General features: G+C 42.4%; 1 protein-coding gene across 2 annotated transcripts in view; it reads right to left on the bottom strand.

Annotated features, from left to right (window-relative positions):
- The window catches only part of CCDC88C (coiled-coil domain containing 88C), a 106,137-nt gene extending 85,250 nt beyond the window's left edge, over window positions 1–20,887 (bottom strand). Inside the window, exons 1-3 of one of the 2 annotated variants that reach the window (XM_048307029.1) lie at window positions 20,406–20,887; window positions 20,191–20,291; window positions 12,750–12,858 (exon numbers count right to left, since the gene is read on the bottom strand). In XM_048307029.1, coding sequence (XP_048162986.1) covers window positions 12,750–12,858; window positions 20,191–20,291; window positions 20,406–20,465 — 270 coding nt within the window. In that variant the 5' untranslated portion in view covers window positions 20,466–20,887. The remainder of the gene's footprint in view (window positions 1–12,749; window positions 12,859–20,190; window positions 20,292–20,405) is intronic. The other variant, XM_048307030.1, reaches the window with a different exon arrangement.
- Window positions 20,888–24,790: the final 3,903 nt, after the last annotated feature.

The raw sequence follows: 24,790 nt of genomic DNA, 5'->3' as shown, positions 1-24,790 counted from the left end.
TGTACTTTGATACCACTTTTTCTCGTTTTGTGAAACTACCTCTTTTCTTACAAGTGACCTGAAATCTTTCATTTGGGGCACGTTAAACTTTTCATCTGATGGCTAAGAAGGTAGGAAAGGGGAAGAAGCACTTTTAAAAAAAACCCCTTAGTCCTAGTTGAAAGTGGAGTAAGACAACAATTAAAATTATCACAGTGCATAAAAATAGTTTAAAAATCCATCCTATGTACTCATGTAATTTTTGTTGCTGTAGAATCAAACAGATGTTTGAAATATTAAACAAGTGTTACATCAAACACGTCAAAAACATATCTGAACTGACCAGTATGAAATACTAAGCCGTACATTTTTGCAGTTTAATCTATTTCTTTGCACTCAAGCACCCTTCATTGTAACTCTTTAACTAACTTGACAGTACAAGAAATCTGCATGGTGAGAAAGGAGTTCCAGGTATGTATCTCCAGACTTGTACACTTGTCCCTTTCACAATTTTTTGGTACTGTGTTAGGCAAGACCCATTCTTTATCATCCCAGAGAAGAAAAGACAATGGTTGTACACACCCCAACAAAAGAACACTCTGGCAGTCAAACACTCCCCATCATAGGCACCAGACAAAGAGGATAAATAGGGAAACAACCACAAGGTCACAGCATATACCTGCAGAGTGAATTTACTCTTTCTTAAGAAAAGAACTAAAAACCAACCACCACTCCAAAAACTACACACACAAATGCAATGAAACCTACGGCTCAGAAATCTAGTCTTTGATATAGATTTATGGGTGGTGGGGTGGGTGGTGGGGAGAGGAGTTTGTGTGTGTGTGTGATTTTATTTTTAATATGGCTTTGTTTTGGGGATAAAAAACACAAGGACTGAGTATTTCCCAGCCTCTTCTCTGCTTAGGCAGATGTATCTTTCAGCACCTCTTTACCAGTTACACAAACCTCTCAAACTGCAACACTATATATTAAAAACAATCCAAACAAACACCCCACACAGAACAAAAAAAAACAAACAAAAAAAACCACATAGAAAACCCCCACAACTACAATGACTTAAATCTAGTGTTGACCTGATAACCTCCTTTGGCACGCTGGTCAGACAGCTGCTTTAAAATCCCAGATTCACTGATTCAAAAGTATCACACATAGAAAAGCTTATTTAAAACAAACGTGCTGAAAGCCAATCTGCTTGTCACCTCCTTTGCATATTAAATATAGTTGGCAGAAGCAGCTGAAGTATTTTATTTGAGTTACTGCTGAAGTTTTAAGCTGGGAATTATATGCTACCTATTACAGCAAAAACAGCTAATCAGGAACTTGTTTGTGTTTTAAGCAGCATTCAATGGCATTTAACCAACTAAAAATAAATCACTCTTCACCATTAGCTTTCTTAACTTACAAAACATTTAGGGGAATTAAGATTAATACAACCTGAAGGGAGAGACTTGCATGAGTATCAGTAAGATCAAAGTGGCTTGTGGGTTTGGGTTTTTTTTTTTGTTGTTGAAGTTGGGGTTTTTTAAATGTATTTGGTATTTAAGATTATTCCTTTAGAGTCTCAAGAGTTACTGGTAATAACTCTATATCTACTTGGCTATAAGTGTATTTCTACTTGCTTAAAAGCATACTGAAAAGAAGCTTTAAATGAGCTGTCCTTCATAAATGGGTGACAGTACAAGCCTGACTGCAAAATCTGTGTGCTAGAAGAGCACAGCAGTTTACTGTGTCATAAAAACAACTGCTTTTTACTCTCTCATGCCAACTCAGCTCTCTCATCTGAGAGTGTCTCTCTTACAGCAGGTTTGGCAGAGGACTCAAAGCCTCCAAAACCAGGTGTCCTGCTAAGCTCAAGACTGGGAAAGCAAGCCAGTGTATCTTCTGCAGATACTAAAAGCGGCTGCCATAAGCACTGCAAAACCTCTAAGCACTGATAAAGTGTGATACATACCTTGACACTGGTAAAAGCTGCAATATGCTAGCAATATGTCAAGAAGAACCAAAACAAATCATGGTCTGGCAGACAGCTCTGGTCTCACAATATCCAAGGGTATCAAACCAAAACTGTTTGAAGACCCTGCTATGCAAGATGCTCAGCACCTCTATCAAGTCAGTGTCACTTAAAATCAGATCCTATGCCATACAAAGGAAGGACAATTGCAAGTTAATTGAAATGCTTTAGGAAACAAAAGGCCAAACTGCAGCTGTGTCTAAGGGAAGACAAGTCTTCAAGCAAAAACAAATTATTTGAAATCTGAATCCCTCAATTGCACAGAATTTGGACCTAGCAATTTATAAGAAGAGAATGGGCTAAGTGAAAAAGGGGGGATGAAAATCACCTCTCTAATCAAGACTTTGGCTCAGGCTACAAAGGAAATGCATACTGGAAGAAATGTGAGACAACTCAACCAAGTTTGAGAATTAGAGCACTCTGGTTTAGTTTCTTCTGCATGACTGGATGCTGGGAGCTAGATTAAGTGCCAGAGCACTGAAGTGTAAGCAAGGCTTCTAATAATGGCAGCTTTTGTGGTCTTCTACTACAGAATCATTCCTTCTGCATGTAAAACTGTAAAGATACATCCACATGCTGTTCAGATAAGCATTTGCCACAAACTCTGAAAACAAAGAGAAAGCTTTCAATACTGACACTTTTGCATATTCAGGAAAAGAGAGAGTGGGGTTTTTTTTGTTTGGTTGTTGGGGGTTTTCTTTCACTTTTTAAAATATCAACATTGAAGAAGTGACCTTGAGACATTTATTACCCCTTAAAGGGGCAACTCCTTGTAGCTGAATTGTTGTTTTGCTTTGAAGTAACTACACAGTCTTGAGAGACTCCAAGCAACTCAAACAGGTTACTAGTCAAATGAGAAGGGTTTTGGCTGTAGGGGTTTTTTGGTGACTGCAGTTTTTGTTGGATTTTTTTGTTGTTGGTTTTTGGTTGGTTGGTTTTGATTGGGATTTTTTTCATCTTTTTTTATCTTTTTTTATGCTTGGTTAGTTTTGGGGGGGTTTTTTTAAGTGAAATGTATTTTACTTTTAGAATAACTGCTTCTTGGGACTGATGCTGTTTCTTCAGAAACTTCATCCTGACAAATGAGTATTTTAACATACTTGGTAGTTCTGCCTATAGTATAAAAAAAATTAAAAGAAATTCAGCTCCTTGCAATTTCTACCAGTAAATGCTCATGCCTCCCTTGGGTCCCCAGTCATTTAGCTTTACTGTAACACAGCTGCTCCAAAATGAACCAGGCATTAAACTCAGTGCCAACGTCCCCTCCTATAAAATACACTGCACATCTAACAGGTCTTTCTGCGATACAAATTTGATGCTCCACTCCCTTGCAAATACGTTTCCAGTGGATATATTACGGATAGGAGCACCATTAAAAAAAGAAGAAAAAACCCAAGACACACAAGAACTCTAAGGTTCCACAGGGAACTTAGCTTCTTTTGTTTCTTAAACATACAGCAAACAACTTAGATGCTTTTGAAGTCAGTTCTTTAATGTAAGGTAAATAAAGGTGACTTTTTTAGAGAAAGCATCACCTACTGTAGTTTAAAAATATTAATTACCCACTAAATAAGTATCTTCCTGTCCTGTGAAAATGATTATATGGCATTCATACAATATTCTGCCTTTGTGCAAAGACAAGTCTTTCCTCCCAGTCCCCAAAGGAGCAGATGTCTATCACTATTATCTTGATCACCTAACGCACACAACTGATGTCATTCTAAGTCTAAAAAACAAATTAAACAAACATCTAGAGACTTTTAATAATGCTAATTGTGAAAGAGAACAGACAGTAGCAGCTCCACAGGGGCCATTTCTGTCTGCTGAGCTGATTTTTATTTAGGCACTTTTACTGGCCATATGAGGACCCAGCAGAATTTAAACACTTGACTCTCCTTCAACTCCATCTCTTAATCTCACACACAGCTTATATTCAAACAGCCCATCTAAACAGCTATTTCAAAAAGTCACTCTGCTTACTCAAAGTACAATGTGCACACACTTTAATTTGCTGCTTTATTTGCGCCTTAGAGTTTGCTCATTTTATAAATCCTTCTCTTCAAAAACCAACGTGTGCAAATGGGAGATGCATGCACGCATGCGGAAATGATAGCATTACAATTTCTATGCACTCATGAGCAGGTGCCTTCCTTAATTTGCATTGGTGCAAAGTCCGTACACCATGTAAAGTAGGAAATATACCCTTTCCTGTGAGTTGTCTTCAGCAAAGAAATTAGCACACTGAAATTCCCTCCTGTCCCCAGGTCCATGACTTTCTCAGGTCCAGCGACCTGCTCAGCAGGGTAAATCCCACCACTCTTAACCAGGGTAGGTGTCTCCACAACCTTCACACCTATTTCTGGGCCCAAAAGCACTTACATTTGCCAAAGTACTGGAGGTCATCTCAAACTCAAGCGCACCTTTACAACACAAACCACGAAAGTTTTCAGAAGTAAATAAAACTCTGCGTTAGATCCAAGATCTTCCACACATTTCTGAAACCTGATACTCCTTCAGAAGGACAGAAGCACTGCTTTAAGAGACATCTCAAATACCTGTCTCAGATGAAAATACCCTGTGGAAGAATTCCTTACGGGTCTAATAAGCCATTAAAAAGGTGAAAGTTCATTACAGAGCTTTGTATCACAAGCTGAACTAGGATGCTGTTGAGTGGAAAGCCAAGGCCAGCTGAGTTACAGGCACAAAGAGACACCTTTGCTTGCTCCACACCACAGGGCCTCAGATCACTGCCTCGAACTGACAGGAACAAGCCTGAGCACCAAACCTTAATCCAGAGTCAGAGCTGTGTGAAAGCAAGACTGTGGACTGAACCCTGTCTGTCACAATACAGAATGTGACAATAACCTCAATAAAAGTGACACTGGATTAAGTAACACTTTCACAGGCAGAACATGCCTTTAAAATAAGAATATAAATCACTTTCCTTTACTACCTGCCATTAAAAAGCAGAAGTTATTTGCTTTGGGAATTGGTATGCAATTAGGGGACTGTTTGGCAATCATACTTTATACATTTGTGGAATTCATCTTCTCTCTTTAAAGACTTTTGAATGAAAAGTACTAAATGACATGGAATTCATTACAGAAACACAGGCAACAAAGCGATCTTTAGCTTTCATTTTTTATTATCTTTTAGCAAAAAATAAACCTCAACTCTATATTCAGCTGTAAGTGGCATGCAGGCTGTTTTCTAACTTACCCAAAATTGGTAGGCTCTATAAAACTTAATTCCCTCCTTCACAAAATTTCAGCTGACAAAAATAGGACATTTGCCCAAAATTGAGGCAGCAGGACTGAACATGGCTGTCTGAACAGTGACTTACATCTCAAACCTAATATCCAAAAATACATATGAAGTAGAGGACTGAAATACTCTGTGGCTTTAGCACTGGTAATCACAGCAACAGTCAAGGAGATTAACACTAGGCCTTGGCTTTCCTTAAGGAAAGTCACACACACTCTCACATTAGTCTTTTTAAAGCCATATAAAGGACACTGTGGATGCGTTCTGCAGTTCAGACATCCCAAGAATTGCTCTCGATTAACATGTCAGAGGTTAAGTAAATGCTTCTGTGTGGGAACCAAACAGCTATTCCATACTGTAAAATTTTACAGGTCACCTCCATTTGCCTATTTTAGGCCACTGCTCCTCTCTTTCCTTGGCTCAGTTTCTTCATTTGTCTGCACAATATATTCACATCCCTCAAGCCTATTAAGCAAAACAAAGACAAGACTGCAGACATATGTCAGGCTACTCTGCCCTTTCCCATATTCTAGCTCCAGGAAAAAAGTAGTTTAAAAGTCAGCCCATTCTCTTCCATCTGTTTGAGGTCACTATTTCATTCTGCATTAAAATGCACATAGAGCCTCAAGGGAAAAAACCATGTCTCTAAAATGAGTCCTCCCTTCCAGATAAAATTCAATCTATCAGCCAAAATGCATCCTAGAGTCACAACCAGTAGTCTCAATCAGGTGTCCAACCTGGAATAGGTACCTCTCACCAACCTGGGAACACTTTGAAAACTGACCTCTGCAGAAACTTATTTCAACTCTGAAGCAGAAATGTTTGTTTAGTTCTTCTGGAAATGACCAAGACAATTTTCACTAACAAAGCATCAGATAGTCTGGCTGCTAGTGATGAGTCACCTGTCTCTTTCCCACTGAAATACCTGATAACAGGACCTATACAAAATGATCATGATTTTTGTTATTCTTATGTTTGTTCCACTGCAGCAGAGTGGTACTCTTTTTCAGCTGAAGAACTAGATCAAAGACTAACATCACTGGTTCAGCATTTCCCAGAATGGCCGCACCAAGGTCAGTCATTCCCTTGCCCTGCACCCACCACTACAATAAGTGAATGTCCTCACAATTCACTGTGGACAATACCAGTCTTACATACAACCTTCATGTCTCATGATCGTGCTCCTGCAGAAGAGAAAGCCTAACTCAAAATATTTTTGTCACTGCAGAACCAAGAAGGCCTCATTAAGCTAAGTACTGCATAAATACATATAGACAGTCTGTGCCTGTAGCAAGTTTAAACTAACTAGAAGTCAAACGAAGAATAGAGGCGGAAGCAAACACACAGCTAATAAGGTTCTACTCCAGGTTGTGCCAGTGGCAGAATCTCGAGTCCTGAAAGGCCCACTGCCTTACTGAAACACAGCCCATCCCTACAACAGTACCTTACAAATAACTTATTTGTCCTAAGAGTTTGTTTATTTCTTGTAGACTTGTGAAAAAGACAGAGAGGCTTCATGGCTGCTCACTGTTGTTGCTTTGTGCAGCTGTAACTTCATGCCACGAGAACATGCACACTACCTCTGGTAGGTGCAACAGTACAACTGCCAAAGCAGAAAATTTGGGAGGCTCTATGAATACAGCCCACTCAACTGTACAGAAAAGGGAGAGAGCTGCACTCAGGAGTGCATGAGATCAGTAAAGCATTTGAATTAAAAAGAGTGTCTGTTGAAGCTTCGGATACCTTGCTCATGAGAAAGCTGACACTCTCAGTTAATAATTTTGGAATTTAAAGCTCAAGATGAAGAAAGGTTGGACCTAAGCCAAAACTGTTCCCCAGGGAATAGGAGTCACAGGAAAGCAGTCACTCAGGCACAGTGTAGCTTAACACATCAAGCTCACAAAGCTAGCAAAAAAGTTTAGTTTTACCTAATTTCAGTAGGCCATTGCGAGTACAAACTTTCCCCCCTAAGAACAGAACAATACTTTTTTGACTTCAGGGTGTGTGCATTTCTAGCATTTTGGTGTTTACTTTGCTAAGGACTAGATTACTAGCCCACTGGAAGTAGCCTGCCTAGTAGGGAAAGATTCCAGCTCACACAAGAGGACACTGCTACTTCCAGAACTTTATTTATAGCATGAATACAGTTGCCGGTCCCTAAGCTGTGCCCAAATCTGGAGCTCCAAGTTTGAATTGCTCTTTGCAGTTCAGTTAAGAGCTCTAAACCTGACTCAATGCTTCAACTACAGAAGTGGGAGCTGTTTACTGATTTGGAAGCTACTGGTATTGCAAGACCTTCACTGATCCACAGGGAAAAACAGCATTTGCCTCAGCCTGAACACAAACTCATCTCTATTCCATAGGTTAGAAACAGCCTCAGCAGCTCACAGGCAGCTAATACCCTTTAATGTGCCTGATAAAAACTCTGCTGCTTGTACTTGTTTTACGCAAGTACAGAGCAGAGAAGTAAAAGGAAGACATGGGTCTGAAGAAATATGCCCTAAAATTAAGGCATCCTTGCCCTCCATGATCTCTGGGCCCAGCTAAGTGATTTAGGTGGGGACAGTAGGATTTGTGGTGATAAAGTATCCCTAAAAATTCAGTGAATTGCTTCCTCTTCACCCACCCCTCCTCTCCTTTTAATGAGAACACTAAGGGTTATTACGAGTTTCTCATTGAAGTTGCACATGCCCCACAGTCACAACTCTTTTCAGAATTGTGGCTCAGTACAACTCTTTTTTTTAATTAAGAGACATTTCCAACTTTTAAGAAACGCAAGGCAATCTGCTAGGTATTTAGTGGCCACAACTGCAGGGAGTAGACACAACAAAAATACAGCTGTGACCACACTGTAGCATTTCCTCCAACAGCATTTCTCATCTGCATACTCCAGATGTGACCATAATACCCATCCAGGCCTAGCCAAGGGATGATCACATTCTTTTCTTCCGTCAGATTCAAGTTTTTCATGTAAATGCTAGGAATTTTTGCTTGAGAGTGCAGTATATACTGCTGGAGTGATTGCTGACATTTTTGAAGGTTAGGAAACTACCTGTTATCAAAACAGACCTTTTCACAAAACTCCTTTTTTTTGGTATCAAAGTGATTTTTAGTTCCTTAGAAAAAACATTTAAACCCAAAGACTGACACATGAGCAGAGGAAGCACAATAAAGCCAGTTCAAGCTTCCCCTGGCAGCCCACCTTAGGCTTCTTCCAAAACTCTACAGGTATGAGCATATTATCCAAGCATTGCAGATATCAGGACAGCTGAACTTACATGGAATTACAGGATTATATATTCTGTACAATACAGCAAAGGGAGAGGCTAATACCCTTCAGATTTTCTAGCTTTCTCCTTCCATCTTCTTTCAGTTTAAAGACAGCCAGACATTGGAATTCAGTCAGAGCAAGAACAGTCATATAAAATTCACACTATGATGAAAGAAAACTTTGTGCTGTGTTCAGCCTTTTCCAAGATATGGCACCAATTCCAGAAGTTTTATGATCAGCCATTTCTCCAGTGAACCAGTAGCATAACCATTATTAAATGCAATTAATGACATTATCTTGAATGCTCATAAAATCCCACAGCAAAATGAGTCATATGCTCAGTTTCAAAAGAGGGGCCTCTCAAGTCAATAAAAACCTGCAAAGGTACAACTGTTGAGAGAGTGGGAAATGCAAAGACATTGCATGGTACCACTGGTAGCCAACAAATAAAAACCACCAAAGCCTGCAGCAACCAATGTCATCTTCTGTTTTAAGAGTCGTGACAGTTTTTCTCAGCAGCCACCAGCAATGAAGTCTCATGCAGCTGAAAGTTGCAAGATGGCAACTCTTCAGAAAATTGCGAATGAACAAATTCAGTTGGCAAATTTCTAAAAGAGAGAGGTTATTCAAATGGAAAAAAAGCCTCTTCATTGCACGTACCCCTCCCAAGTTATGTCTGGTGAAGCACATCTAGGGGTTGATCTTTAAAGCTTAAATCAAACCCAAATTCCACCAATAACCTGTCTTGTTCATACTTATTTCCAGCAGAAACCCTCAGCTTATGAGATCAGTAAAGTGCCAACACTAATACTTGGAACTGTGCTTCTGGATCAGACCCGTCCATGTTTTCTGAAGTATTATCTCTATTAACGAGAATTTTGCTTTAATGGAGATCAGCTATACAGATATACTAGAAATCTGATATTAGATACAGAAAGACTAGACAATTACATGATCCAAAATCTCAGCTACCTTCTGAGTATCAGCATTAATTTTAGTAGGCACTTACGTCACCTTCCTCAGATACTGTTTACAGTACCATGTATTTATGTCATATTCTTGATTGCTCCTGCCCAGTACAAAGAAGGACAAATATTATTGCATACCTACCAATGTCCTTTGAAAAACAATGATGAAAATACTACTTCATTCTAGATGACCTGGTCTACCAAATTCAGCAATTATGCCGTAAACTTGACTTTAGTCCATTAAGCAAAAAGGAACGTAAAATGTCAAGGCCAGTATTGTGTTTTTAGGAGTTTTTGTTTCTCTTGAGGAAGCAGAAAATTTGTGTTCCTATTGTTTGTCAGGAACTTATCCCTCACAGTCCCCACAGACACGTTTTCAGTCAGTAAGACACTACCCTCACTTTAACTTAGGCTAATGTATTAATACTACTTCATCAAACAATGCCCACAACTTCAGCCTATTTAAAAACATTCCTAATATTCAGGAGAGAAGCAGCCTAACAATATTTAATTATTAAGAATATTTAATATTCCAAAGCATCTATTTGGTTGCATGTTAAAAAAAATCCTAGTAAAACCTACTTAAATCATATCCTAATGACAAGAAAACCTCCAAACATCTAACAGACACGAGTACAGATGCAACACTATACTTGGCATCAATCTCACACAGAGCTCAGTTACAGCATAGATGGCCTCAACTACCCCCAGACTACGGGAAGTTGAAGGCTGCACACACCACATGAAAGGGAATCTCAGATTAGCAACAAGACCTTGGATTTGCCCTGAAGATATGATTGTGTCAAGGAAAAATAAGTTTCTTATATAACGTTATTATCATCAAAAAAAAGTTATTTTATTTTAAACTTTGTTGTAATTACATTTTCAGGACCAAATGCAAAGAGTGATAAGCTCTCATGACTACTTTGTTTACATACAGTATATGTTGTCCTCAGGCAGCAAGATTCATAGTACTTAACTTCTGGACTACAATGGGAACATGACTGTTACAGCTGCTACTGCAAGCCTCAGCTACTGTTTCCCATTGAAAATTCTGTGTCTTAACCTATTTTAGTTGTTGCTAGCTTTATTGGATTAGCTCAACAGCTAGGTCAACAAGTAACATAACACATGACTCTGAATCACTTTTCTTTTTTCCTGACCCTGAGCTCTCTCCAGGTACTTTTAAAAGAGGCCAGAGTATCAGCTTCAAGAAAAGAAAAAAAGGCACGTGAATCAAAGTTTCAGCACATGAAGAACCAGACTCTCAGACATTAAATCTTGAGGGGGCAAGGAGAAGGAAGGTTAAGACTAGTCTCTCTCATAGACTCCATATACATTTAAACTATTTACTGAGTAACAGAAACAGCAACAACAAGACAAAACAAAAAACCAACCCACTAACCCCCAAACTTCAACCTCTAGTTATGACCAAATGGAATTTCCCCTTAGAAATCACAAGTCTCAGGAATGACATCACATTGCATCAGCATCTCCAGATCTCAACAAGAGACACAGATCAGTTATCCTCAGAAACACATGATATCCTCCCCTACACCATCATCTCAAACCTAAGTTACTTCATTTTCCTAGCAGGCTGCTGGAACTTGCACAGATGACTCATATGCCCCATCTGGTTTTGTCATTTTCCACAAGTGCCTGTCTTTCAGGCTTTCCTAAGCAAGTCCAGGAGCAGAGTTGTGGCAATCTGGAAAAGCAGTGTAGGCAAGCTTTGGAAGAGAATGGCACGAAAAGGCACTACTCTACATCTCTTCTGTATTTTGAAGACAAAACCGATACACAGTCTCCTCTGTATATACAAAAAAGATGAAGTGTCCAGGGTAAACACACTGACATCAACTCCGACAGTTTAGTTTGCTTGGTCGTTATATGACTGGGACACACAGAGAAGCATTTTAACAATCCTAAGTGGTTTCAGCTTGGTTTACACTGCACAGCATTCAAATCTGGCAAAAGATGTGTAGAAGGTAACAGCAGAACAGTTACCTTCTCACTATGAAGTCCAAATATACATAACAGTGTGCATACAGAAATTCTATTTAGAGTAACTGAACTTGTGCTGTGGCTCTCCAGCAGCAGCCAACTGCTTGTAACTCTGCAAAAGCACTCAGCTGTCACCACCCTGGTTTTAGGGGAGCACTGTGACAGTACAGGAACACTGACAGTTCAAGAAAGACACCCAACAAGTGCACTGTGAGACTCTGCAGTCATTCCCGCACTTCGCTCTCTTAGAGGTGTTCTGAACAAACAACTACTTGAACACCAAAGTACAGAGTGTAAGAAGTCTACCTTCAAGCTAAGCACAGATTTACTTTTCCTATCAATTTAAGGTTTATATTCTAGCGTTAAAAACACTTCTTCATCAAGATTTTATTTTCTAGCAGCCCCTTTAAGAAAAGGTTTCCTGTTTTAAAAAGTCTTCTGTCTAGAAACACTACTTCCATTTCAGCAAACCCCTTCACATACACAATCCTACCACAAAACAGCCCTTTTAGTATATGCATCTCCAAATGCTATGACAGTCTTTGAGCACAAAAACTTCTTTAAAAAAAAGAGGAAGGCAAGGAAGCAGCCTCTGGCCATGAGGAATAGATAGAGAAGATAACCATATTGTCATTTTCAGAAGAGAAAGCATGGCTGGAAGTACTTTTACACAAGCACAATTTCCCCTCCATTTCCTGTGATGCCTTGAGAGGCCTCCCAGAAACAGAGACTAGACAGGAGTAAGGGAATAAGGTAGGTATTTATTTGAAAGGCCTTCAAAGGTACCCCCTGGGGAGCCAGAGGCTACTGCCAAGATAGACCCCAAGATGGATGACAGGTCACGAGTTCTTCACACTTTTATAGGTTTGATTCATTCGCATATCAGAGTTAATTCTCCGATTAAAGCTTCAGTTTGATGATGTAATTCCCCTCAGCTTGCCCCCCTCTCAAAGGCTTTTGGTTTATACTTTTTGGGCCTAGGACAGTCTGGGTGTCCTTGAAGAGCAGGCCCGGATAGACTTTGTTATGTCTACCTAGCACGAGAGAGCAGAAATTAACAGGCTACAAGAAGCTTCAGAGTTAGACACTATGCAGTACAGAATTTGAAAAATATAGAAGTTAAAACCTAAGGCATCACCTGCAGCAAGCTTCTTTGAGCCCCTAGCCCCTGCACTAGCTAAAGCAGTACAGCAGTCACCACAGATCAATGAGCAGAGAGCAGAAAGCTCACCTGATAGTAAGTCTTAATGTTTCTGATCAAGATGGTCAGGTTTTGAACCCGAAGATAGGTATCATTATTTACATGCTTGTTGACACGTTGGTTGGTTGGTCGAGGATCTCTATTAAAAAGGAAGAAGAAAATAAAATATTACTAATTAAACAGGTGTTAAGACTTAACATCTCAATAACATTTAAGTTTATGCAATAAATACACTGACAACTATACAGGGTACGTATACATTAATTCATGACAGAATAAGCTCATTACCTCTACACCTATGTGTAAGTTGGCAATATTTCCTGCATTTCACAAAGTACCCTACTGCAACCCACACAACACTTCAGGGCAGCTTCCCTTCTTACCCATATTTCCCTGAAAAGAGAACTTACCGAGCTTGTGCAAGCTAGATCAAAGCAGTCTCTGATAATATGGGGTTTTCCTTATTCAAATAAAGGCAAGTCTAGGAAATACTATCATGCCTTCCTTGGCTTTGGAGTTTTACAACAAGAAGAGGGTATTAATACTTGATCAGTGATGTAAAAAAAAAACTGCAAAGACCAGAGGTCTTATAAACTGAAGGGAAAAGAAGAATATTGTACTTATTACACCCATATCATCTAACCAGATCTCTCATATACATGCTATGTTTCTTGTTTGATTTTAAAGAAAACATATCAAAATTGTACCTGAAGCAACTTTATTTCTAAAATAAAAAATAAGACATGGGAAAAAAGTTGCAAATAATTTCATACAAATGTCAGATCCTCTCTGTACACTCTAAGATGTTGCAAAAAAAGGAACCCAAAAATCCTTATCTGCCAATAGCATAGATCAAAGCATTTTGTTTGCGCTCTAATAATGACTCTTATCAGCAGACTCCTACACAATCCAAACACCTGCCTCCCAGAGCTCTGCTGCGGCTGTTAATTAAGCCATTCACAGCTCTTCCAGGGCCAACTACTGAACTCAAGCGTTGACAAGGAAATAAAAGAGGAACTGATCCAATATTTATTTTTAAAATATATCTGCCAACGTTTACATAAGTATGTCAAAGAGCTTTTACTTTTTTTTCTAAATGCACAACCATTCCAGAGCACCTCTTGAGTGAAAGCAGTGCTGTGTGAATAAGTATGAAAAAATACAAAGATATTCCACAGATGAGAGAAAACTGCCTTGACAGCAGATAACATCAGACACAGTATTTATGTACAAAGGTTTAAGCAATGTGAAGCACAGATGACCAAAACTAGCAAGACACTACACAGCCTTTCCAGCAACACAGGATTTTGCATGTGGATTAGTACTGTAATAAATTATGAAAGAAAGAACAAAAAGAGGCAACTGCAACAAGCTTTTAAAGTAAAATCTGTAGTAAGTATTCCATTTTACTGATGCTCAGATACAGGAGTGCAGAAGCCATACTTGTAACAGTTTGACAGGATGGGTCCTCGACACTGAGGGCAAAGCATAAATGCCACCTGGGCTTGAGCTCAGACAGCACCCTGCCTTCAGTACTGTCTGAGCAGATGCTGAACCTCAAAGGAAGCTGGATACAGCTTTTTTAGGCAAGGCCATGACAACAAACTGGGAAGCTAAAAGGGAAGAAACATTCAGTAAAGAGAAGCTGGCCAAACAGAAGGGTCAGCCTACAGTTCTCATTTCCATGTGAAAGCTCATGTAGGCAGCATGCTGCCATGGCACTGTCTGGCAGTGTTCCACGTTTGTGGCCAAGAATGGAGATCTTTGACTGGCTAGCAGTCACTACTCCACAATCCTTCCCAGAACTGCACAAAATGGGGCCAAAATCCACAAAACACATTGACGAGCCACAGGAAAGGAGAGGCTATTTCTTCAACAGCTGCAGCAGTGGAACTGCAGGACTTGGATGAGGTTTTAAAAGGCACATAAGGCACAAAACAACTACTTCCAAGACTGCTCATTTTTGCACAGTGGAGATTGTGTTACAAGAACAGAAGCACCAGCAGGATCAGGCCCTCAGAAGCAATTGCAGAGCTTTTATCCTATCATCTTCGTTAAGGGTAATTGATTGCTCCAAGAGCCCTTAATGCCACTGACCTCAGGGTCCTCTTAACCTGCAGCCAAGCTGCAGCACAGTGTAGCTCTGGTACTCCTGCCACTTCTCCATCACAAGGAAGTTAAAAGCTTTTCTGAAAATAGAAGGTAGCTCAAAAACCCTAGTTTTCTGAACATGTTGTGTAACCAGCTTCACACCTCAGCTCACTTCAGAGAGGACCCTCTGCACAAGATGTGCAAGTCCAGCACAGCCTACACTTCAAACTGCCACAGGGATTACTGTCTTTGCAGGAAAATGAAACAATTCCTTCTCAACAGGCAAGATCCCATTTCTTCTTTCTGTGCTTAAAGACAACCCTAGCCTAGAGAATACAGAGCTGTTGGTACCACACTTTGTACATTATAGCACCTGCTTGTATGGTGAAATCAAGAATTTTATAGAAAGGAACTGTTTCCAAGGATCACAGTGAAAATTAAAGAGAGATTTTCCTTTTTTTTTTTGCAACACTAACGGGGTAACCCAAACAAATTAACGTCTAGATATATCTGAAAAATCCATGAACACCACCTCAGATGCCTTTTCAGTCCTTTGATGTTTGGTCTTTCCCTTACATACAAATCTAATGAAAACTACATTTCTTTTTTTTGAAAACCACCTACTCCTCAAGATCAAAAAGGTTATCTAAATAAGACTGAGACTGCATGGCTGAAGTGTGACTTAGGGAGGTACTCCATAAACCTTGGGTAAAAACCCACCCAAAACAAATAAACAGAAGGAAAAATCTCAAACCTCACTATATACCCAAACATTTTAAAGAAGTCATCTGGTTTGTACACTCTCATGACTCTTCTAGGAACAGAGAGAAAAGGAAGGGTCAGGAGACAGATCAAGTGACAAGTTCAGCAGGCATGGGGCCAGCAACACAAGTGCATGAAGATGCAATCCTTTAAGTCATCAGTTAATAAAAGTAACCACAAAAAAAACCCACTTAAATTTTAAAATGACAATCCCATTCTTACAATTTCTGACAAACCATTTTGATGAACAAGGGGAAACCCCTCAAGTCAGGCCCAAGGGTTATAAGATGCCACAAGGAACTGACTGACCCAGCATCCTGCAGCACTTCGCTCTGCAGGCAAGGCACTGATCAAAAACACACCACTCTGGGGCCACTCTAGCCCTCCTACCACCCAAGTTCTTCCTCTCTCATCAAGTGAGGCAATGCTACTAAGGCTGGCAGATTCCTAAATTGCCTAGAAAATGGTGGAAAAGTGCACCTCTAAGTAAGATTCTAAAATTTTAAATTAAACAGATGCACATCTCTAACCTTCTGGTATTCATGCCATTTTCTAGAAACCACAAAGAGCGGGCACTCACAAGGTGGCTGTTCCTGTCACGTGGTCTAAATTAAAGACAACCTATCAACAGCACCACAAACCATGACAGCTGCCACTGAAACGGAAAAAACCTATTACTGTGCATTTTTATAACGGGATTTTAACACAAATACAGTGTTAGTTATACAGTGTTATCAGCTGTATTCCTAACACACATTCCTGTTCGCTAAATGTTTTGACAGAAAAGCAGTCAATTATCAATTAGAAGAATTAGAACAAGGCAACATGAAAACACTTACATGCCTACATAAAGCTCCACACTATTTCTTATAGGAAGTTTCATTTGGGAAGTTAAATGGGGCAAATATTTGCTTATTCTATTAGGTATTATACCACAGCTGCAACTGTAACACTGAAGGCAGTCTATGCAGTGTCGCCACGTGCTGATTTCATACCAGGAAGCGACACACAGCCATCTGAACAAAGTTCTTTAAAGTATGTCTGCAGAGAAACTCATTAACCTGGTATACATAAATCCATCAGCAACACAAGCTTGAAACACAGCACTTTGAAGATTAACAAACATTTTTGTATGCAGAGCATTCAGCCAGTACTGCAAGTCTGCAAAATCAACGCTGTCCTTCATGAATTATCAGGTTGGGATATACACTTGAGCAGGACACAAGCACACGAAACCACTCATTTACAACAGAATTATTTGAAAAATCATTTGTCTTGTTTTAAAATCTAAGTGGGGAAACCAAACACTGTTGTCTGACTCTTCCTACTAAATTCAACTTGCTTAACAGCTAGGTGCCCCTACTGAGAACCAAACAATGCCCAACTTTCTTAAAAATAGTCTTGCTTGTTTTAGAGATTACCAGTAAGCAAAGGGATCACCAGCAAAGCCCAACAGCTGGTGTCCTACTGACTACAGTCTGCCTAAACCCAGCCAGGTTCCCTTCCTCTGCCCTTGTGCCATGGCTACATTTGGCAAGCCTGAGCAAACCACATTTTATTCAGAGCTAGCATTCCCGGGGGCAGTTCATTTCTGAAGAGGATGAAATGAGGGCACAGCCCTATTTTCACCTCCTGTCAAAGAGCCACAGGGACCTGGCAGGAGGAAAAGTGATAGATAGCTGTCACATATCTCTCTGGTGACACAGCTGCCTTGCTGAGATGAACCCACCACCTAAAAAACATTGACACCACAACACAAAGCAGCTGGAATCTTCTCCACCCAAAGTTGTCAGACAGCATTTAGGGAAAATCCAAACCATTACAACAGAAATTAGGGGCTGACTGAACTCCTACAGCCCACCCACAACTCAAACAGCTAAAGCCTTACTTCCACTCAGCAATCTCCACTGAACAGGTACATCTGGATTTCTTCACAGATCCACCTATCTTTTTTGCCCTGAATGAAACTTAAAATCTGCTTTGCTGCAGGGCAGAAATGTTGTATTTTTAGTACAGAATTTCCCAAGAATCTGGATTTCAAAATCTTCACTGAAAGAAACACGTTGATTTGCAGCAAAGTACTGCATCACACCTGGTGTTTAGATGCAAGCTCGTGTGCCCCTGCTATTTCTGTTCCCATAATCAGGCAAGCAGGATAAAAAAAATCCAAGTGAAATAACACACAAGTGATGATGCAGCTGCTCACATCAGGAGCCCAGCTCTTTCACCCTGCCACCCCCTACTCTCTACATGTGTGTACATGTCTGCACCTGTGCTTTCAAGCAGTCAACACTATCACAGCATGGCAAATTCAATTCTAGATTTATCAAAGGCTCCCATTAATACGCTTTCAGCAGGAAGAAATCTCCAGCCAAGCACTGAAAACTATCTTCAGGGACCAAGACTTAAAAACAATGAGCAAGAATTTTTAAAAACACATTTGTTTTTTTATTCTGAAAGCTCTGTGGGGCAGAAACATGCCTTACAAGACTTTCATGACTTACAGGCAAGCAGTAATTGCATTGCAACTTCTAAAGTTAAAACCAGGGAAAAGTAAAGGTCAGTCAGCACCTCTCCTGAGCACCTTGCTAGGTCAGGATATATAAATAAAATTGCAATCCTTCCTAAATTAAACAGTCTTGGGCTCTCAGCACAAAGCTTTTGGTTTCAAGCTCCTTAGTCACCATTAGAAGCACTGGTAAATCTCCCTAAAAAGGGGGGAAAAAAGGCCCGACTGTGTATAATGGGACAGTTTCCTACCCCACAGTGCTTGTGCCTCCCACATTTCACTTTCTGAGACACGACTGGCAGAGATGTTTCCTGGGGAAAAAACCCAAACAAATTAAAACCAAAACCCCACCAACTTATATACCTGACTGCTTAAAACAAGTAAGCATGCCAGGGCATCTCTCATAATCACATGAGAGCAGACAAAATACCAACTGGTGTCACTGCACTCAGCCAGCCTATATGCTTATCTTCCTTATTTCCATGAGATCTTATCATTCTCTCCTTGTCTCCAGACCACTGCTCAGTTGCTCCCTCGACTTTAACAACTCTATCTCCTTAGACTTAGTTCAATGGCCAACTACAAATATTTAAGTTTGCACACACCACCTAATGAAGCTCTCATAAAAATGCCACAGTCATTCAAAAGCCACATAACTCCATAAATTTGTGATTAAATGTGACTCAGTTATTTTTTTCTTGTTTTTAAATAAGAAGATGATTGCACTTATAATTAAATACATGTCTTAGATAATACTACTGTTTAGTCAAACCTGCAGCTGACTCAGCTGCTCTTCCTTGATAGTTTGGTTGGTCATCTTTGTGCCAAACACAATGGTCATAAATCAAAATTTAATTTCCCACACATTGGAAAGCTACAAACCTGGATCTAAACATTTCTACTTGAGGCTTTAATTTCCAGAAAATTATTTTTTTAAAGAGTAATTATTCCTTAAAAAATGCTGGAAATTATGCCTTCTCTTTCCAAGAGGCTTCTATCTCTACTAATATTTTACACCATTAGTTTGTTATCTCCATGTGTGCTGGCTGATCTGGGTTCTGTTCTGAATCTTGGATCTTCACCAGCTTCACTATCTAAGTTCCAGTACACAATTTTCACCGTTGGCAACATCAAGTCAAAAGAAAATTTTATTACCTTCTCACGTGGAACAACCACGTATCAGAAGATAACAAAACTTGGCAACTTGAGCAGGTGAGGCATTGATTGTCAGACTTAATGTTATTTCTCAAGATTCAAAAAGATTCTAATATGAATTCTTAATTCTTGATTAACACTGCAAAACACTGGTCGAGCTTCAATTGACTTCAGTCACTTAAGATCTTGAGTGCACTGCCAAAACTGAGTGACTTCCAAACTCTCCTCCCCTGAAAGGCAAATACTTCTCCCTATAAACTCTCAACTATATTTCAGAATACTTAAAAGCAAATACAGAGAAAAGAAAAAACAGTCAGGCTCTGCATACAGCACAGCAGATCAGCAACAGGAAAGGATGTGGTTAAAAACACAGCACAAGTCCTAACAACGATTCATTTCAATGTTAGGGTATTTTCAGTACTCCATCTTTTAACCAGTTTCTAAGATCCTTCAACACATGGCCTTGCAGTGCCACTTGAAAGAGGTAGCACTGAGGGTTTTTTTCCAAATTATGTACTCCGTATCGAAGTTTACGCAAGAGTAGACAAAGTTCAGATGAAACCCTCCCAGTAAAACTTTATATGATACTGTACTTTCATTTCCTTCTTTGTACTGCCACACACCTTCCACTGTAGCATGCGTGAATAACTGAGATAACTAGGAGAGAAAAAAAGAAAAACAAAAAAAAAAAAAAAAAAAAAAGAAGGAAAACCAAACACACTCCACGCAAAAAGACCAGAAAGAGAAGTTAAAGAACACTTTATAGAACTGGATTAGTTCGGAGCTTTTTTCCCCCCACTGTTTTTTGTAAATTTCGAAGAGCAACCAAAACGAAAATCGCTCCGGCCCCAGGCCGCCCTCCCCGCAGGAGGAAAGCTCCGGGCCGGAGCCCCACACCCGCGGGAGGGGCCGGGGCGCGCCCCCTCATGTCTGCCGCCCTCCGACCCCACTCACATTTGCAGCATGATTTTGTTCAGGACCACGCCATCCACCAGGTCCATGTAGATACCGAGGTTATCCTGGTCGCCACTCCCCAGGTCCCCGAAGGTTTTCACCTGCCGGAGGAAGGACAGCGGGTTGGGGGATGGCGAGCGGACACAGGGAACCCCGGCAGGACAGGACTGCCCCGCCGGCTGCCCCCTCGCTCCCCGCCGCCCCCCTCTGCTCACCCAGGTCACCAAGGGGCTCTGCAGGAAGAGCTCCAGGAGCTCGGAGACGGTCACGTCCATGTCGCCGGGGTTCGGGCGGCGGCGGAAGGCTGCGGGCGCGGGGCCGGCTCACTCGGGAGACAAAGGCGCGGAGCCCATGGCCCACCGCCCCACTGCCCGCCGGGCGCTGCCTACAGGGCAAACAATGCGCGGCTCATCGCTCCCCGCCCCGCTGGCACACGCGGGGCCGCTCGCCGCGCTCCCTCCTCCCGACAGCAACAGGCCAGTCTTCCCCCGCCGAGCTCGCCCCGTGGCTACAGTAGAAGTTCCCCAGGCAAGAGCGAGCCACACCAGGAGAAGGGGGCTCAGCCGCCAGGCCAAACGCCCAGGAGCAAAGGCGCGGAGCTCCCGTAGGAAGGCTCCGCTCCGGCCGCCGCGGTACCTGTGCCGGGGTGCGCCCGAGCCCCGGCAATTAGACCCGGGCGGTGGCGGCGGCGTGAGGGGCAGCGGCTGCCGCCAATGGAAGGGGCGGAGGGGGCCGGCGCCGGCCAATGGGCGGCGGCCGCGGGGGCGGGATGCGGTGTGGGGTCGGGGAGCGCCGCCCGCTCGGCGTCGCCCGCACGCGGCAGCGAGAGCGGCCCGCGGCCTCTGCCCGCCCCGGCGGGGGCGGCCCCGCACCCCTGCGGCTGCGCCTCGTCCCCGCTGCCACCGAGGTGATGCGCGGCCTCGCCAGGAAATTCGCCCGCGCGGCCGCGCCGGGGCGGCTGTACCTGCCGGGAGCCGCCCGGCGCCGCGCCCTCCTCCGCTGGGAACGGCGCCAGCGCTGAGCGGGAGCGCGCGGGTCCGAAGTTTACGCTTTAAAAGCCACGAAATTCACCACAAAGTACTTTGTAGGGGTGCTTCCAGATGCGCCGCGTAAACCCCTTAGCGCAGGTCAAAGAACTAAGAGGGGAAACTTGGAGCAAAGCGAGCGGCACAACCTGTTGCGCGCCCTCTTGGAATGAACCGGGAGCAGGTGCCCGTGGCGCTCCCGCCGCCAGGGCTGGTCCAGCGGGGCCGGGCCGGGCTGGCTGAGCCCGCGGAACAGACCGCCCTTCTGCCAGAGCGCCCGGGGTGCCAGCTATTTTCCTGCGGGGCAGAATTTACCCAATCTTCAGTTAGGAAAATAAATAATGCCAGGTAATCTGGATGATGGCTGCTTTACTTATCCCAGGCTCAGAACTTGAAGAGAAATAATTTCGTCATGAAGCTGACCAGTTTAAGGCACGGTGTCACATAATGGGGTTTTGTTGTGCCAGGATTTCCGTTTGACAGTTTGCTCTGTTTTTCACAGATGCAATTTTTTATCTCTGGTATTTATCAGCCTGTGCATCAGCCACATTTTAGTGCATTCTGACTATTTCTTGTTCGATCATACTGAACTCAAAAAATATATTTTGCATCTTGCACAGTCAGACACGACATATCTGAAATTCTGGTTATTATTAACCACCTACCTTCGATACGTATTTTTGTTAAGGGGGTGGGTGCATGTGTGTTTGTGCATCGGCTGAGGGAGAGACATCTGTTGTTGTGCGTGAGGCACTAGAGCAGTTTGCAAGCAAACTATTACTAAATGATAGACACTGGTGTTCATTGTAGAGGCCTGTTTTCCCACTAAAGATCGGGTTTAATGATCTGCTTCATGCGATCGTTTTTTTAGGCAGCCCTGTAGACAAGGACGGATAACTCCCACTTGCTACGCTGGTACATGTAAATTGCAACTTGTTTACGAGCAAAAAACAACTTAGTATTTGAAAAATATATAGACCTATTCACAGAAGACAGAATAAAGATGGAAGAATGCTTTCCCACTTTTCACAACTTGGATACAACTCGTTTGTAGGACAAACAGACTCCTGAAAAGAAGCGACAGCTGCATAGTCCGATCCAGGTGTTGCCAGTAGAGAGAATTGAAAGGGAGGGCGCATCATGGAGCACAGTTATAAAACCCAAACTTCTTACCCAGGAAACTTTCCTGGGGATGCTGTTAGCTGCCAAATGCTCACGCGTTATTCAAGGTGCCTGCCTGCGCTACAGGAAATATTTGGCCCCGGGCAGTATGGGGGCGGGTGCTGGAGGTGCAGCGGCGGCAGCCGGACGGGCAGGGGCTGGGAATGGGGTTGGAATGCGGGTGCCGCCGCCTCGGCCACGGCGGGCGGGGGGCGCGCGCCCTCTGGCGGCGGAGGCGCGGGAAGCGGCTGCGCGCTCTCGTCGGATGCCGAAAGCAAAGCAGCAGTGGGAAATAATACTTTCCTTGCTTTGAAATGCGCTGGGAGCACTGATGCAGTCTGGAAAATACTGATAAACTGCTTCAACACGCATGGGGCAAGGGGCATGCGGTGTTGTGAAAGGCGGCAGGCCGGGGGGACGCACGCTGGGAAAGGCTGAGTAGCTGCGAGTCTCCCCCAACCACCCGAGCCTCACGCTGCGGGCGGCAGAGCCCGGCTGCCCCGGGCAGGAACAAGCCCAGGCTTGCCCGGAGCTCCGCTGAGAGCAGCCCTGGACGCGGGGCTGCGGAGGGCACGCTGCCCGACTTGGGCAAAATACATACTCTGGTTCTGAGCCCCCAAAATGCTTGTGGAGGGGTTTCCCGTCGGTAATTCCGTGTCGTACCTGTCAAACCCAGCTGGGTGTGTGCTGCTTCCTCCACGTCCTCTCCAAACTATGCCTTAGCATTTATAGTGAGAGCACTTTTATTCACACACCTTGTGTTCCACCAAAGATGTGTCTTGTAAAACCTCACCTTCCTACTACAGGTCAAGTTCTCATTTCTGATGGTACCTAAGCTGCCGCCTTCCCACAGCAGATAAAATAAAACAAATACCAACGGATATACCCAAGAAAGTCCAGATCCAGACATGTACTAGCAGAAAACTTGTAGTATTTAAGTTTAATGTGATTTGCAACAATTTTGTTTTGACACCATTTCACATGGTCAGCTTTTAACTAAGAACATAATTATCAAAGAATTAAGAAGCACCAGAACTGTGATTTAAGACACATACATAGACACAAGCTACTAACGACACCAGTGTGTTTAATGCCTCCGTTATCATCATGTGTATTTTTAAAGCTGTTTTCACAGCCACAAAGTGCTTGATTTTCAACAACACAGACTACAGAAGGAACTTTCTAAGCTCAAACATTTCTAAATGTTCCTTTAGGCTGACTGTAAATTGCATGATTCCCCCCCCTCAGACTGTCCCCTAGCAACGAGTACAACCATCAACAAAGCTCTACCATTCATCTGCTGTCTGAAGTGTAAGCTGCTGAGGGATGGGAATAACGGAATTCATGAGGTCACAATACAAGAGTTAAACTCATGGTAATCAGGAAAGAGCTTTTTCTCCTCCTTTGCTTGGGACTGCTGTTACGCAGCTTTTTTGTAAATATGACTTGACTGTTCATCAACCAACTTCTCAGCTATGGAGCACGTTTGCTTTAAGTAGACTCTGGAGCTGTAAACAATGGGTGCCAGGAGAAAAAGAAGGTGGTCAGAAGATAGCTTTGCTCCTCAAAATATTTGATTCTGAAATGCTGTTTCCAATATTGTTCATTTTTAGACAAAGGTGGTAAAGAAACAATGTTAGAGAAATTTGATTGAGAGTAAAAAGAAACAAACCCATATGTGCTACCAAACCACAAACAAAACCCCAGAAGTATTTGCTAATGTGCATTGAATCAATCTGAATGCGGAGGCAGGGGGGGACGCCGATGATTAACAGTCTGTGGCTGGTATCTGAAACATTCAGAGACAAACTCTCAGAAAAAACTAGCATTAACCTTTGGCACATATTTGTTCAGTGCTGAAATTTAAGTCAGCTGCTGAGGCTCCTGAGAAGACCAACATGATAGAGAATCTAAAATACAAGGAGACGGAGTTTGGGCAGAGTATCTCATAAACCTCTGAGTCCATAGAAAATAAATAGAGAGTCAAATACACAAGGCAAACAATAGAGTTAATACTCACCAAAAGATATGGGGAGGAGATGAAGGCGCACCAGCGGTTTATGGCTCTTTGCATGAACTTGAAAGCAAGGGAGGAAGACTCACATCCCAGGCAAACACAAAATGATGACATAACCACTTTGACTTGAACCCTTCAGAGAGGCAGTGAGTGTCACAGCAGTGGAAGAATGCTCAGGGGCCTGCAAGAAGAGAGAATAAATTAATTTCAGTTAGATTCATAACCACAAGAGGTGTTAGAAGCAAAGGCTGGTCCTGGTGATCTAATGCAGTGAGTTCAGGAGATACAGTAGGGTGGGAACCTCATGTCCAGCATATTGGGAAAGATGACCTCTGAAGCGGCAGCAGCAGCAGCAAGGGGAAGGTGTCTTCTTGAAGATTTTGAAGACACAATAGGT

Source organism: Corvus hawaiiensis, chromosome 6 (genome assembly GCF_020740725.1).
Source record: "Corvus hawaiiensis isolate bCorHaw1 chromosome 6, bCorHaw1.pri.cur, whole genome shotgun sequence".
Taxonomy (NCBI): domain Eukaryota; kingdom Metazoa; phylum Chordata; class Aves; order Passeriformes; family Corvidae; genus Corvus; species Corvus hawaiiensis.
Note: the sequence above shows the minus strand (reverse complement) of the source record. Positions and strands in the feature narration are given on the sequence as shown.